Consider the following 17736-nt stretch of genomic DNA (forward strand, 5'->3'; position numbering starts at 1 on the left):
TGACAAAGCTCTGCTGTCTGGGCAATTGACTGTGATCAGAATGCTCCCCTTTAGAGGAGAGTATAAAAAGGTTCTTAGAATCTGATGCGCCCGTGTGCGTGCATGCATGCGTGTGTGTGTGAGTCAGTGCACTAGGTTATGCGCTGCTGTTTTCGCATTGGCAGCGCAGCTTAGAGCCCACAAAAAGAGAAAACACATACGCAGTGCTTCCTAATGCAAAAACAATATAAAGACACATGCGTTCATTATAAACACAATATCGATATCAAAATACGGGTCCATAAGATCTTGGACAACGACAAGTGTTGTAGTTTTTGTCTCTGTACAATAGCTCAACGGCATTTTAACTCATATAATCAAGATGTGACTGAAGCACAGACGGCCATTTTTATACGTAGTCCCCCATTTTCAGAGTCTGAAATTAATAATTCTGCAAGCGTCCAAATGGGTTTGTGTGACATAAATCTGCCTGTGCCTGAATGCTGGCAGCCAAAAAGACTGTTGGAGGCTGTCTGCAATGGCAACATGTACCCACAAATTTAAAATATGGATTGGATGGACTGGTATTTATATAGCAATTTATACTTGTCTTATTGGCCACTCAAAGCGATTTAAAGTACAAGCTACAGATACACATCTACACCCAAAGTATCAGAAGGTGAACATTATGCATTCACTTCCCAAAACCCCATTAGGTTTTGGACGTGTGCAAGCTGGCTGTCTTCTCAACTAGAGTCTTAGGAAACTCTTAGGTTACTTTTGTAGCATGCTTTGCTGCCCGCTTAGTTTGGCATCATTTGGCTAAATCAGAGCAGAGCTTATACAACTGCACACTTCAGCATTTATTTCTTTCACCAGTCACATCGTCAGTAAACACAAATGGCCTGGTCACACCTGCAGCCATAAATGCCCACGCTGTAACATTGCCTCCACCATGTTTGACAGATGATGTGGCATTCAGATCGTGACTGGTTTCTCTAATTATCCATATGTTTCTCTTCCTATCATTCTGGTTCAAGTTCATCTTGGTTTCATCTGTCCAAAAAGTTTTTCAGATCTGTGCAGGCTCGAGGATTTTTCTCTGGCAAGGTCTAACCTGGTCTTCCTGTTTTTCAATGCAGCCAGTGGTTTACACCTTGTTATAAACCCTCTGTATTTCCATTTATGAAGGCGCCCCTGTTTTGTAGACTTAAACAATGAGAAGCTAACTACCTCGAGAGCACTCAGCTCAGTTAGATGTTGTAAAGGGTTTTTCATCCCCTAGGAAATAATTCTCTGATGACTCCGATTCCCTGTTTAATTCTCATCTTTGGTCTTTCCAGCCTTTTAGGGTTTCTGAGCTGGTCAGGGCATTCCTTCTCTTTAAGAATGCACCAGATTGTTGATTTGAAACCACTCTAGGCTTTTGTCATCTCTCAGCTCTGTTTTGGGTTTGCAGCCTAATGATAGCCACCTTCCCTTGCATCCTTCCCTTGGATCCTCTCTTTGGAACTCATAATGAGAGTTAAAGTGAAAAGCTACCAATGAGTTCAACACTTTCAATGGAGTCAACTCTTTTATCTGCTTAATTTACCATACAGTAATGAGGGAACAGACCTCACCTGGCCATGAAAGGGTTTATTATCAATTTTAAATTATGTAATTAATTTTGAGCTTCTGAAAATGCGTAACTATATATAAAAATTGATATAATCTCTAGACAATCACATAGTGATTGTTCAATTTAAAATCCACTGTAGTGATGTAATTTATGGACTTCAATGTATTCCTTATGCAATTTGCTTGGTGATAACATTAAATATCAAAATATGCAAATACACTGAACAGATTCGAATTTTTCTTACAAGAGGCTCGACTCCATGCGCCCTCACGATGGTGCTTACAAAATAAATGATCAGAAAGTAAATGGAAGTTAACCAACTTGCTGTGGAGACTTAGAAAGTCGGGGGTAAATGGCAGAAAACAGGGTAAAACGAATTAACTGAACTGTCACATTATTAAAACCGAATAATAATGAGACACCGATGCCACAACACGGTGAATAGATGTGTAACAGTTATTTTTAAGGCAATTATTTGCTTATTTATGTGTTACAATGTAGAACAATAACACGACAGCGCTATTACTTGTCATGACAGTATCCTATCTTCAGTTACTCCAGGATTCCCCAGGCTTAGTGTAAAAAAAAACACACAAATAAACCACACATGATCCTGGATGCACAAAGAAGGACTGCAGCTTCACTCATCTTGGTTGTCCTCTAAAATTCATTCACCTCATACTGTACTTGATTTCTATGTAAATAATGCAGTGGAGAAAAATACAGCAGTTGAATTAAATCCAAAACACATTTGGTCAAAAATCAATTCTTCTTGTTCTTCGCCGATCCGGACAGACAAGCTACTCTTCGCTCTCCCTATCCCCACAGCACACGCTCCTGCACAGGTGATAAATATTAATTTTTTTGTTATGTTACAGAAAAGGGTGATGGGCAAAAATAGGAAAGCCTTCCCAACAAGGCCTTCTGCAACACACACGTGCATCCAGAAATGAGAACACACTCACTGAGAGTTTACAACAGCCTGCATCAGATAACAGATGTGATTCTCCATCATCACTGAATGGAGTATAAATTACACTAGATTTACAATATGATTCAACTGTGTTTTACTTTAAACAGATTATGACCTCTGGGATGACACGGTGCTTTTAAAGTCCTCCTACAGCTTTCCACACTGTGGGCCAAAAAGGAAAAAACAGAAAGAAAAACCACGAATCTCCTAACGCCACTTGAGCATTCTCTCTTTCCAAAGAAAGATGGTAATTACTTGACAAATCACTGCCTCTTTTAAGACTCAGATGAAAAAGTGTAAATGGGAGGAAATACGCGGGAAATAAAATAAAATCCTTTTTTTTCTGTTCCCAGTTAAGTGGCCAGCGAGGGAGAACGAGAGATATTTAATGTTGCTTAAATATGCAGTGTGATTCTAGCCGCTGATTAAATTATAGCAGATGAGATCTTCTGTTGGCTGGAAACTTGAAAAAGTCCAGAGCTGTTTAAAAATGCATCAAACATGCTGTTGGATTAGCTCTCTGTCTCTGTCTTTCACTGTCTCGCTAAGGGGAGAGAGGGGAGGGCCCAGCCATGTCAGGGAGGGATGAGGGTGGAGGCGGGGGTGGGCTGAATCAACTCGTTCACAAATGAGACTAACGCTACTGTATTAGACACAGAACAAATATAATGAAGCCAAAGTGCACTTAATAATCAAATGAGTGGAAGAGAAAATATTTGAATTAAGTCAACCCACTGAAAAATGTGGCAGTGTCTCTGTGTGAGTTTGCGTTTGTGCGTTGTTAATTAGCGTGTATGCCGAGTGGTCCAAGTGAGAGCCCTGTGGGTCCTGTGCTCTGCACTTTTTACCCTCTTCCTCCTCTCTTCCTGCTCCCTCTCTCTCTCCCTCCCTCTCCAGAGCCGAGATGTGCATATGTTTTGGGCTGCTTTAATTTCTCCGCTCATAATTGGGCTGAACCGCAGGGAGCCCTCATCCGCTGGGACAACACTGTAAACATGAGTTTACTCTCCCCATCTCTTTCTCTCTGGGTGGGAGAGCTGCTCTCAGTTCTCCCTCACACACACACACACACACACAATATCTGAAAACACAATAGGGCAGGCTGATCAAACAAATAAACTACAATCCAAGACGACAAGAAATGGGACTTTACTCTGACCCTCTATTCCCAGTGATGAACAAAGAAACACAAACCGCTCGGAGGGCTGCTCCCGCTCAGTCAATGACAGGAAAAATAAATAAATAATCGAGCGCAAGAGAAACCGTTTGAAGAGTCAGAGGCTTCCAGCACACCACATTGCATCAGAGGGCCAGTAGACATAGAGTACTTTCCTGCAGAGATGGGTAATGAAGGCGGGTGGGAAGTTATTCATAAAAATCTGACCATGTAAGCACTTGTGTAAAGACATGATGTTTAATTTTTAGTTTGAGCAAAAGAAGTTTTCAAGTCCAGCTGCATATACAGGCTCAATAATGTCACACTTGACTGGGCAAACAGGTCAAACCACCTCCATTGTGCTCCTTCGTGAGCAGCCGAAATACAGCATGGGACTCCGGCACACCGAGGGTTAACAGAGTGAATGAGCTTTGGAGCGGTAATAGGTTGACCAAAAATGTACTGCTTATCTTATACAGCATACTTCCATAATTTGGATGCTGTTTGCGCGTCTGTGTGTGCATGCTCCCCATTTGTTTGTGTAGGTGTGCTGTATGTGTATTAAGCATGCTGCTGCCCGTGTATGTGCTCCCGTCTGCGTGTGCACATGCTGTATGTGTGTCGCCATGCTCCCGAGTTCAGAGGTAGTGACAGCTTTGACAGCTATACCTGCCAATGGCCAGATCCTGGCGATAACCCTTGCTGTCGCCACAAAGCTGTCAGAAAGGCTCCAATTTCCCCCCCAGACACTAGGCCAGTCTGTGGAGGCAGTAGGGGGGTAGAGAGACAACCTCCAGCCATTCTCCACAATACACTCTCCTCATTCCACCCCACTAACACATGAATGGGTATCCAATTGATTCTTTTTCACCCTAGTCCATTTTCCCACCCGGCCTGACACAGAGAGAGGATTTTGTGCTCATCTGCCCTTCCTTGTGTACTTCATATCGGGGAGAAGACTTATAGAAAGGGAAGGTAAAAAGGGGGGATCTTTATCAGAAAGCGAATTAACGCTCAAAGTGCTCCATTTGGAAGGTATATCAGGCCAATCCATTAAAAGGGCCTTCAGAAAAGAGCCGGCACGGAGGACACCTTGAGAATGAACAGAAGACCTTGCTGAAACAGCACTCTTCACACACACACACACACACACACACACACATACAGGGAGAGAGAGACAGGAAGAGAGAGAGACAAGAGTTTGTGCCACGTGGGCCTGCATAATCACTTACAAAATAATGGTTTTATTTGTACCAGAAAAAGACGAAAAAAACATACATAAGCTTTCTTATGAACTGCCAAAGTCACTTGTGCAAGTCTGTTATAAAAGAAATTAAGAAATTAATCTTTTTTCTTTAGATGAGTATCGTCATTTATGAATCTTAAAGCTATTTAACCAAAAATTGGTAACTTTTGCTTTATTTTTTCACTGTTACACTCTCAAGCCTTCCTGCATTTCCTCTCTCTTTCTCGCTCATGTGCTGCATCAACACATACACGCACTCATATACACACCTGCTCCAGCAGGGAGCTCCATTAATCTTCTCCTGGGCCCCTGTCCTCTGTGGGCTGACCCAGGTGAGGGAGGGGGAGGCTGGGGTCAAAGGCTAGAGGAGAGCCCCTGTCTGGATGGGGGTCTCCTGAACATTAGCCCCTGGTCAGTGGGGTGGGGTCGTGGAGGGACCACCCCATACTGGACTGAGAGAGGTCAGCGATTAGGAAAAAGGTAAAAGTCTCTAATGGTGGAAAATGCTGAATAGAAATATTTTTTGACTATTAGCAACGTATGATAATTAAAAAACAAAATCACATATTTCATGCACAACCAAACAAGTGTGCCGTGTCACGTGAGTGTATTGCAGGAAAATGGAAATAGAAACACAGATCAGCTTTTTTCTATCAGTCAAACACATTCTCAGTTCAAAGAGAAGTGGGAAAAGTTATAAATATATAAATAAATAACCCACATCTATAGTTTTGAATTCTGCAAGTGTCCACATGGGTCTGTGTGATGTAAATCTGCCCTTGTCTATCTGCTGGCAGCCAAAAAGACTGCGCAGAATGTGCGATGACAACATGTAGCCACAAATTCAAATTATGGACTGGATGGAGTGGCACTTATATAGCACTTTTCTAGTCTTACTGGCCACTCAAGGTGCTTTATAGTCCAAGCAACAGATACACATACATCCAAAATATTACAAGGTGAACAGTCTGCATCCCCTTCATTAGGTTCTGTCTTCTCAACTTCCATTCATAACTTAAAATCTACTTCAGATCTATGATTTTTGTGAGACAATAAATGCCCCAGCATATTTTTGTTAAACCATCACTGATGCACACTTCCACTCAGTGGTGATGTGTTATTTAAAATTGCTCACACCTATACACTGTAAAAGATTCATCTGATTTAAAGAAGCATTATAGCTTTTGACAAGTAGCTTGGTGATAGACGCTGATCGATGAGAACTAGAATTGCAGCATACTTTACTTTTTTTTTAATCAGTGATCATTTAAAAGATCATTTAAAGGATATTGATTGGCTTTGTAATGCACTTTGCTGATCAGCTTGTGACACTCCTGCCCATCTGTACGTAGTAATAAAGCATCAAGACTGAGTAAAAACAAAAAGTCTAGGTATACAGACACAGTCAATCATCATAAATGTCTTACACTGAAAAGACAGAGTGGCAACTTTCCAGATACAGTAAGAGGGAAGATGTGGTTTTGGCATTTGCAGACTCAGGCAGCGCCATCGTGCAGATCACCCCAGAGCTGACCTCATCCCAGTCTGCTGATGGGAGAACAGAGGTAAGGCCCCAGGGGTGAGACCGCCTTTTTGTGCCTACTCTACCCCCTCACCTCTCATGGGGGAAGACCCTGAACAAGCAGGCCCACTGTCTCGAGCACCTACAAGGAACAGAGGCTCAATTCTTCATCTGGCATTATCAAACAGCTCATTGAACAACGAGCGCTCACAAAAGTTAGAGAATGGGTTGTGAGAGTAAAGAGAGACGCAGGAAAAGGGCTGGGCAGGATTTTGACATGCAGTAAAGCCTCTTCTGTCCTTCACCTCTTCTGACAGCGTCATCCTACAATCCCAAAATCGCTTGACGTTAACGCTTTTGAACTTTGAAGTTGTAGCACTAAAAAGAAAAAAGGTCTCCTCAAAATTTAGACTCAAAGCCTGAAGTTAAAAGACAATATTGTGAAAGAAATACAGAAACTTAAAAACACGCACTCATCTATTCCTAACTACCACATCCCCTCCCACACAGGAGCGCACACACATACACCCTCAGACTTGAAAGTGTCTGATATGCAAGGCGTGTTGACTCTGTTTATAATGGCGAGTTTCCTGGTGTAAGCGGTTGGTCTCCCCTGGCGTTGGTCTCCCTCTTCTCTCCAGCCCCTCATCTCTAATGCATGAGTCAGCCGGAGAGACCGCGGAGGCCAAAGAACGAGCGAAAGCGAGGGAGCGAGAGCAGACGGAGGGAGAGGCTAACCATGGCACTGCGGCGCAACACTTTCATATTCTAATAAACCCAACATGAATACACGCATATACAGAAAGGGAGGAAATTGCATTTCTAAAACTCTCTCTGTATCAAAGGGCATTCCACTGAACATCCCTCACACACACACACGCACAGACACACACAAACATGCAGTCCGGCATTTTCCAACCCAGAAAAAAAAAATGGACTAACGCAAACACACACACGCAGGGATGGCTCAGAGGGATTACAGTCTGCTGACGACAGCAGATGAATACACACACAGGCATAAAAACAGAAAACTTCTTAAGGGAAGTTCTGTTTGAGGAAGTTTTAACTAGATGTCTGGAAAGAGCAGCAACCGATTTCTCCGATCATAACGTCGCAACACTGAGAAAACACGGAAAAAAACAAAGGAGAGAGGTAACAAAAAGAAAGAGAGACGGAGCGGATCAGAATCCAAAGAGGCAAATATTGTGCAAAACACGTACGCTGAACTCCAGCCCAAACAGGTGCCTCATTTCTGGCCTCATCTCCTTTAGAGCAAGCCATTTAATTTCAGGCCACTGATACCCATCCCTCCTTTCACAAGAGTTAATATCCCATTCTCCCTCCTCCTCTCTGCTAGTGTGTGATGGAGTCTCAGTGACAGCCTGTAATGCAGGCCTGTATGCATTGATTATATGACACCCTCCATTCAGGTGTGCTATTAAAGTTCCCCTCCTCTCTTCCTTTCTGCTCTGCCAGTGGAATAATGTCCAATAATAAGAGGAGCAGGTGACTGGAGCTGAGACAGGAGTCAGGCTCTCAGACAGAAACACTAGTTCACCGGCAGGACTAGATGAAGATACGCCCCTGTTATTCACCCCAGCACGAAGGAACGGGGTGGGGGAATGTATAATTGCATTTAAATTACATGAAGGATGCTTCAACACCCCCTTGTCTGGCTGCCACTCCCCCTGCATATCTGCGCCCGTGTAAAATCAACCCACCCTCTCTACCTCCCTTCCCCCACATAGTCAGTAAGGACGCCCACATTTCAGTCCCACACATGAGCACTCGGTAAAACAAGATGGAGAGAATATGCCTTTAATTAGTGCTCCGTGCAGAGTGGATCTCTTTGCACTATAAGGTGGAACAAAAAGTCACGATGTAGAAGACTAAGTCAATTTTTTATTTATTTTTTTAATGTATGTGGTAATTTTTGTGAGCAAACAATCAAAAAAATATTTTTTATATTTAAAAAAAACAATGGAAAAAAAAATAGACAGGACCACGTGCAATTCCAAACATTAAATACAAAACTTTCTTTAAGTGTAAAAGTTACTCCACAAACAATACAGTTCACAAGAAATCCCATAACGCCTGCTACCTAGATATTAATCTGAAAATTCGGATTTGTGGAAAGCAGTAGCAGCAACACCGAGGGCGTGTCCCACTGTGGCCTTGTACCAGCCAAAGGCCAAAATGAAAACACTGATGGGCAAGTGAGACAGGGAACCTATAAGTGAGTGACGCAAACAGAGGATTAAATTATGTGCGGCAGCTCAGTAAAGCAAAGCAAGCGTACCGTGGAGAAACAAGCAGCAGATGCCCACCATAAACAGAGTGTGCTTCAAAGGTCTGACATTGTGATGCTGTACATCATCTTTGCACTAATGCCAAGTATCAGTGTTTTTTGTTATTTTAACTAAAAACTGATAGAAGCTTGAAGGACTCAGACATTTTTATTAATGAGGCAACAAAGAAACAACATTTAAACTAAGAGAGAAAAGCGACGCTGATAATTTAAGATATGACAAACTTATTGTCCATCTACCCACCAAAAATCCAAAAATCCACCACAGCAAAGGACATTCACACTTCTCTAATCACATATCTACATATCTCTACACATATGCATGGCAAAAAATCTAAGCTTATAAAAGTTGGCACTTTCTTCTTTCGATTTTTTCTTTTTCATGCTTCTAACCTCTGCAGGTTCTCTGTTTGCTTTATCATAATGTGGTTTAGGGAACTCGAGAAGTCTATTAGTTTACTTTTTTTTTTGCAATTCATGTTTCTAAACAGTATTTAGGCAGATGCTTCAAGTAAGTCAGTTCGGTGTTCTGCCTTACCATATATTTTAAATTAACTCATCTTTTTTTATGCATCTTTTAAATTCTGTGACATTAGAAAAAACAATCCAGCTACAACAATTCTAATTTGAAAAGGTTTAACGTTTTAATCTGTGGTGAATCTGACTCCATAGCGGAGTGCTTAACACATCTGACTTACACCTGAAAGATCTCCAGGTGAAGAACAGGAGGAGACACAAAGCCAGCCTCAGACATAAGTGGGTGTAGTTCAAGTGCAAATCTGGATAAATGGGTTCTGTGGCAGCTGTGGGAAAGAACAGGTCAGCCAAAAGTCCCTTTTAGCATTTGTATCTACAATAAGTTCTTAGATTCGGGTTGTTAGATATAAAAAGGACTTTCTTTATTTAACCAAGTAAAGTCAAATTCTTGAGATTATAGAGTTTTTTTTGCCAGTGTTCCTCCAGGGTGATCATAAATCGAGCATGAGAAACTCCCAAAGAAAATCTGAACAAACACTTGGAAAACAAACCCCACACAGAAGGACCCTACCGGGTTTGAACCCAGGACCCCCTCACTGTGAGGCAACAGTGTTAACCACTGAGCCACGATGTTGTAAAACTACTTTAAATTTCTATTTAAGAAATCGACTGGAGATTTTATACACTATCCTATACGCTAAGCTTTAGGTGGGTGCACAAATCCATTACAGCACCTAAAATGGGGTCATGTTATCGTACCTGTACCAACCCTTAGACCGACAACATCTTTAAGCCCTCTGCTCTCACCCACACAGTGTTCTCGCTGTACAGCACAGCAGGCTACCTTTAGCATCCCTGCCTACTCTTTCTGTCTTTCTGGGAAGCTCCAGGCCCAGAATAGAGCTCAGAGCTCCACGGTTTACATAAATCACAATACCTCCTGAGCTTGGAAGGGGGAAGAAAGACACAAGCATCTGTTTTTGTTTGCATTTTATTTCAAAACATCAAATTGAATCAATCTTTTAATACTCCGGATTGTATAAACATGGGAGAGAACTGCTTGAATAAATATCAAGAATGAAAATGGATTTCTCGTCGACGACTATTATCTCTGTGGTTTATTTATGAATACCACAGCTGGTGCCAAAATAGGCAAAACATAAAAATACAGAGATAATGTGTTTAGCCCTTTTTCATTTTCTTCTCTTAAACTGAAAGAGTAAATATTGGGATTTACATCACATTTACATTTTTATCAAAATCAAGTTGGGAGCCACTAAAGCCGCGTGCACCGTTTTCCTCCATGGTTTCCAGGACAACTGTGAAAATAACAAAAGCAACATGACACCGACATCTTTAACAGGAAAATCATTAAAACCAACATGAGGGGCCAGATGATGCCGTCTGTCTCGCAGTCGGTGTGTGACTGATAAACACCGCGCAGGATCCATAAATAGACTAATAGCTCTTTCTCATGGTGGTTAGTGGGTGTTTTTGTAAGAAATGATAAAATCCCCTCGATCTCAGGTGCTCGTGCTACAAAGTGAGAGATGCAAACACATGCGTGCATATCCGAGGGCCATCTAATGCTGGCCACACAACACCCGGCAATCCTCAACTACTTCTCATGCACACATATATTCATAAGGTATTATGCAGAATAACAGTTTTATGGATTTTAAATGGCAGTCATTTACGAACAGTGTGGCTAGCCATCACATGGAAAGGCTATTTAATTCCCTCTTAATGTAGATCAGTCTTCTAGGGTGAGATGCAGAGGGAGGTCCGGGACATTAGAGAAGTGGAATCTGTCTTCAGCTACTGATTAAACATTGGGCCAGGGTGAAGGAATAGAAAGGGATTGCATCAACTGGGACAGATACACAAATGTATAATGGAACCATCACATGAAGGCTTTGCCTCCGTTAACATCTTTTGAGAGCGACTGCTCCAGATAACGAGAAGCTTTCTACATCCAAGTTTGTTTGGTTATTTTACCTGAAGATTTTTACGAGCAGCGCTCTGTTTATTACACGCAGAGAACCAAACTTCACACAACCGCACTGAGAACCCCAGCAGATCCTCCACAGCCGGAGAGATGACTTTCTATAGTCTGTGCACGCCGCGGTGTGTGTATGTATGTGTGTGACAGGTTTATAGGAGTCATTTATCCTGCTCAGCGGGCTAGTGTAGTGCGGAATGGTGGCCTGAGTGCCAGGCGTAGCTTATTGTTGTGTAGCCTTTATGGGCTACATTAAGTACAGCTGAGTGAGAGGGAAACATACAGTACAATACCCTGAGCTCACACATGTCATACACACAGAGATTAAGTACCTCCCTGGGCCCAGGGCAGGCCTACATTCACTCAGCACAAGACCCTGGCAACTGCAGATGTGTTTGAAGGTGTGCATGTGTGTGTGAGAACGTGCACTGGCACTGAACCCCAAGATCTTGTAAGGAGGAGACATGACAGGAAATGAATATTAAACAGAAAATTCCATAACATGATAGTAGCTCCACCATGCTGCAGCCAAACAAGCAGCCATGTAAAGCAATCGTATTGCATGAACTTTATCGCTGTTTAAACTGCAGATCTAAATGTTTTCATACTAAAGATGTGGAAGTGAATTAGCATGACAATTCTTGACGTTCTCGGAGGTCCTGATCACATCAGCTTACCTTTCTTCCTTTTTTTAAACTCATCATCAAACTTTGAACGTTTCTTTTTTGTGAAGTAAATATGACTGCAGGTTCTATGCATGTTGTGTTTTTTAAGGTTCCAGAGAACATTGAAATAAAGGTTATGGCTCTCCCACCAGCCATTTAGATAGGTGCTGGGTCTTGTTAGCCAAAATAAGCACCTGGAGGCATTACTGAGATGGCTGCAGAGTGGCATGAGCTGCTTCTAGAAGGACTTAGCTGAAACTAATTAGAGAAAAGTTAAAGGAAACATTCAATCAGCGTTTGAAGGACTGACAAAAAGGTGACGCATTAAAACAAGACTGCATATTTCACTTCTGAATCACTTATTAATATTTGGCTGATTTTTCTCTAAAACGGATGAGGGAATATTTCAGTTTGAGGCACTACAATCCAAACTGTGAGAGATGAGATTAGGTCATTAAAGGCCCTCTTTTTCCCACGTCATTGATTACTTTGAGCAATAAAAACAAAATGGATTACACATCGCCGCTGTACTGCTTTTTCTTGGCTTTGTTAATAAAAAAAAGAAAAACCAGAGACAGAAATATGTGTACTCACACACACACACACACACAAACACATATGCACACTTGCTCTCAGACACACTGGCACAGACAAACGGGTCCAACAATCAGGCGATTTGAAAAGCAGCTTTATTCTCTCACTTACCCACTTATAACGCCCCCCCGACTTGCGTGTCTGCTTTTTTGAAAGCTTCATAAGCGTCGCCTCTTCAACTGTGTTCCACAGTGTAAAAATAGAGGCCATTATATTGCCTAATGCTTACCTGCCAGCCCTCTACGCTCCCCCCACCCCTGTACACGAAGGCTTTTACATGATGAGGTGGCTGACATGTTCCACACACACCATCCATTACCATATGTACACTGGATGAGACTCAGCCTGCGCAACTTATACTAATGCATGTTTGGTATGCCCTGTGGGGGTGGGAGACACGCGCGCACATGTACACACACTCACACACACATAACACTGCTTGAACAAAAAGATGTGCAAACTCTCTCCCATACAAATATTATGGCAGCATTGTGATATGGCACTTGTATTAACAGCAGGATGCTTTTAAAGTAAATAAAAACATTATAGCCGGCTCTCTAGTGGAGGCAAGGTCCAGCTTCCCAGGTGTGTGTGCGTGTGTGTGCATGTGTGTAAGTGAGGCTGAAAGAGGGGGGCAAACCTCTGTGCTGGGGTGGTGGTTCCTCTCTAATTGCCCCTCTAGGTGCCTGTGTGCTGGAGAGCAGAACTGAGGGTAAACACAGATCTAGAGATGATTAATAGCCAGAGGTCAGGGTGGAGCAAAAAAAAAAAAGAAGGCAGAGAGACTGAGACCTCACTCCAGCCTACCTGGACACAATAACTCACTTAAGGCCAGGATATCCTTACTTTTTTCAATAGTACATCTGTACATGTGTTGGCACACACATAAAAACCAAAACAGATCTACTGAATCTGGATTCCTCTCAGCGGAGCGGTTCAATTTGGACGGTAGATAAACAAAGGAGTTGTACAGCAGGTCAATCAGGGGTGAGGGTGAAAGGTAAAGTTGAAGGTCAAAATGTCCACGGCAGAAGTCCTTAACAAGCGATAATCAATATGTGACCTGGACGATCAGAGCGCCTCGTTTCTGCTTCATACCTATACATCTGTAGGTGGTCTTGCAAACATTTTACACTGTAGCACAGAGAGACGCATCCTGCTTCTATTACTGGCCCACTTTGTCTTCTCTGTCCCTTGACAAACACACACGCACAGTTTTCTTCCCTACAGTACGTCCCATGCACGGATTTCTATCTGTCGCACCAATCTACACACACACACACACACACACACACACACACACACACACACACACACACACTTGAATGGAGTCAGGTTGGGCGGCCCTTCATTCTTCATGCAAACGGTAATTTAGTGAGACTGCCTATTGATTGACCGCCGCTTGTCTCCCAAACAATGCCACTTCAATCAGCGGCCCGTCGGGGAGGGGGAGGTGGGTTGGGGGACAGGGAGGAGATGGAGGGTTGGTGGAGGGGGGGGAGAGAAGGGAGGGCTGCCGATAGCTGCAGTGACTGATTTAAGAGATGGATAAAAAGCAGATACGTCCCCCGCCCCTGTACTGATTAATGACAGTGGCCAGAGCAGCCCTGGACTATGCATCATGATTTAACCACCAGCCCCTCATCTAAAGATTAGCGTGCACGCAAACACACACACATACTGTAAAAGCACCCACATACACAGCGTGTACTGTACCTCACAGAGAGACGAGACATGGAAGGTGCGAGAGGGGAAAAAAGGGAAGTGAAGCAGTGAGAAAGATGAGTGAAAGGTGGATGCTAAGGTGGGTGCAAGGAGGATTATGCTGATTTTGTTTTAGGGAACCATTTCAGTCCAGGACACAGAGCATATGGGTAGGTGCAAAGCCACACACATGGTCGCATATCAGTAACCAATCAGCATTTTGAAACCCAAAACATTCAGCTTTAAGCAGTAAGGACCAGGAAGACGTGATAATCCACATAATTTTCACACACTGCGCCTTGTACAGCTAAAACTTGGTAGACAGACTCCCATTCTGAGTCGTACAGATGTCTAGTCAAAAATGCTGAAACATTAGAACCTAATGAGATTAAATGAAAAGCAGAACATGCTTCATCTTGTGGTAATGCATACAAACAACTGTCCAACTTAATAAAATTAAAGGAAAAATGTAGAAACTGTTTTTTTTTTTAAAGAGCATCAATGATGTATGATTTTATGGTTTTTAAAAAAATGACAAAGTGCCACATTTGTTCGGAGACAGTAAGGTGAGCTGGAAACAAGAGGTCTCTCTCAGTCTAATGCAAATCTCAGTCCTAATTTGGCTCTTCACCAGATTCAGCAGAGTGTAGCCAAACAGCTACGCAAATGGACACCATAAATCTGCCTCAACTCCAACATTAATTTACCCAGAGGCGCTGCATCATGTAGGTGTGGCTTGTAGTGTGATGTTACTACCAAGTAGGCGTGTCTTGTAGTTGTGCAGCTAGAGACTTGATCCAGAAAGCACTTACTACAGTTCAGCTGTACTCTCACCTTGTACCTTCTCCAGCCTCTTAAAACTGGTAGCCTAATCAAACCAGAGTCCGTGTGCACAAAACGCAGAGTGCAATGCTAAGTTGTGCAAAGGGAAACACTGACTCTGGTCCATTAGTTGTGTTGGATGCTGGGGAAGAGGGTTGGAGCCCCTCCCTGCGGCTGCTAAAATATTCATCAGACTCCCTGAGAGCATGTCTGCTAATAGTTACACATGGAGCAGGAGAAAGAAGTGAGAAGGAGGAGGAGGCGGCGAGGGGTAGGCACAAGGCAAGAGGAGGAGAAATTGGGGAGATGAGCGATGCTCCCTGTGTGCATGTCAGCTAATAGTCAAACATGAAGAGCTGGGAGGGAGGAGAAAAAAAGCAGGAGAAGAAATAGGAGGAAGTGAAGTGAGGGGCTGTTTAAATACTCTGTGGCTGAAATCACAGGGGATGGACCATGTAGAAAAGCAAAAGTGAAGGGACAAGAGAGGAACAGGAGGAAGGGAGGGAGAGAAGTGGAACAAAGAGAAAGGGAACAAGAGATAAAGATTGAGAGGGAGTAATCAGTCCTTTTCTTCCTCCACTGCCATCACTTGCCCCTCCGAGCTGCATTCCAGATTGATTAAAAGCTCCTCTTGTAATTGTCAGATCTTGTAGGAACCATCTCTGTGTTTGAGGAGTGAGGGGGGGGGGGGGGGGGGGGTTAGTGTGTGAGCAGGGCAGAAGAGAAACCCAATTTCAATCACGTCAACCAGTGCAACAGTAGTCACTTCAATAGCCACCAGTCGCTATCGCATCAATCAGAAACTCCCCTACTCAAACAAAAATATATTGTTGGTGTTGTTTTGTCTTTATGGACAGCAGCCCAGGTAGCTCAGTCCTACATTTGCATCCTTCTGAATGAAAAATGTGCGTGTGTGTGTGGATAAAAACACACACACACACACACACACACACACACACACACACTCTCTCTCTTACACACAGACACACACACACACACACACACAAGTCATTTCTCTAGTCATTAAAATGAGAAACAGCCGATGGTGTAGGAGCTGTTGAAATACCATTAAGAAATGGAGATAAATGCAGTGGATCCCGGCCTACTACAGCAGCCTCACTACAGTAAATCAGACAGTGACGAATATTACACGGGCCATGCTGCGTGCATATGAACACACAAATGCACACACAGACAACGCACACGTGCACTCGTGGGTTTACACACAGCCATCCACACACAAACCGCACAAACAATCTGTGAGGCACCTTGCAAAAAGAAAAAGAAAAAAAAGCCCTTTCGGTGGATTAATGAGTAATTATCCTAATTAAATGTTTCCTGATCATCCGTTATGATATATGGATGATTATTATGTTCAGAGATGATTAAATGATAGTATAACAGAGGAGTCTGATATCATTTCAAAGAATTAATGAGCGTTTGTACAGAGGAACCATGTGGAAGTAAGGCGTAAATTAAATATTGGATTAACTTAGATTTAATCAATTCAAGACTAATTGTGAGCCGCAATAATAACAAACTTTCTGCCATATAATCACAGGTGAAGAGTTATGTTTCTACTTTTTTTAATTATTTAAATATAGAACAAACTGAAGAGCCCAAAACATTATTTTTTTAATTCTTTTTAAAATGCAGTCAGTGGCATCGGGTTAAAAACTACTAGGTATTATACAGGTCTTTTGTCTGACCTGTATAATTTTTTTATGTGTGTTTTGTCCCCTAAAAGGTGAACTTACAAGTAGAGAGTGGGAGAAAAAAAACAACTTCTTCTGATCTTCTTGAGACATAACTGCTCTTATGACCAGCTGATTGTGTCACTTAGCCTAAAGTAAACCAATAAATGAGGCTAACCTCGTAACAGAGGGTCATTGCTTATTTAAAAGCTCATTGATTAACAGTTGTGATTATTGATCACACCATGTGGTCCAGACAGAATTGACACATCTGATATGTCAGACATACAGAGAGAAAGGCTGGTCGGTCGCTGGATGCGACGGTCACGACGACATGAGCGCACACTACTCCTCTTCTCCATCACGTTCTAACTCGAAGAGATTATTTGGAGTCTCAACTTAATATCCGCACAACATTTGAACCGCTTCAACACTGGGCACTGACCCTGTGTTTCTCGCTCTAGCGTCTGATTCACTTTTCCCATACAGCCGGTGCAGAGCAGTTGCATGTGAAGGAGATAGTACGCAGTAATATTCAATTATTGTATGCACGGCGTCCCCGTCCCGCCCTAAATTGATTTCTTTCAGAACGGGAGGCATCGCTCAGCACTGACACACAGCCATGTTTCCCCCATCTACATCCCACGCAAATTACTCCTCCATCTGCTCTCCCTCTCTGCGTCGTGCATTTACCCTCACCTCTCCTCTCCTCTTTCCTCTCCTCCTCCCCTCTCTTCTCCTCTCTTCTCTTCTTTCTTCTCGTCTCATCATCTCCTCATCTTCTCCTCTTCCCTGTCAGGACCGCGCCGCTATCGGCGGTTGACACAGGCCCCAGCTCCCATACAGTACGTTTAATCTGCCTTTAATCTCTTTGCAGTGTAATGGGAAATGGTTTTGTGTTTTATTATTTGATTGAAGCCACGAGCCCACCCCTACCACCGCGGGACACTGTGTTTAGGAGTGGGAGGTGTTT

At 42.9% G+C, this 17736-nt stretch overlaps 1 protein-coding gene across 3 annotated transcripts in view; it reads right to left on the minus strand.

The window, feature by feature from the left end:
* Positions 1–17736, minus strand: part of wwox (WW domain containing oxidoreductase) — a 127805-nt gene that overhangs the window by 54103 nt on the left and 55966 nt on the right. Inside the window, exon 9 of one of the 3 annotated variants that reach the window (XM_005470884.4) lies at positions 10302–10601. The exons of the other annotated variants lie outside the window; for them this stretch is intronic. Coding sequence (XP_005470941.1) covers positions 10527–10601 — 75 coding nt within the window. The 3' untranslated portion in view covers positions 10302–10526. Of the gene's footprint in view, positions 1–10301; positions 10602–17736 lie in introns of those variants that run through there. 3 annotated transcript variants of the gene reach the window in all.

This window comes from Oreochromis niloticus, linkage group LG7, assembly GCF_001858045.2.
Source record: "Oreochromis niloticus isolate F11D_XX linkage group LG7, O_niloticus_UMD_NMBU, whole genome shotgun sequence".
NCBI classification, from domain to species: domain Eukaryota; kingdom Metazoa; phylum Chordata; class Actinopteri; order Cichliformes; family Cichlidae; genus Oreochromis; species Oreochromis niloticus.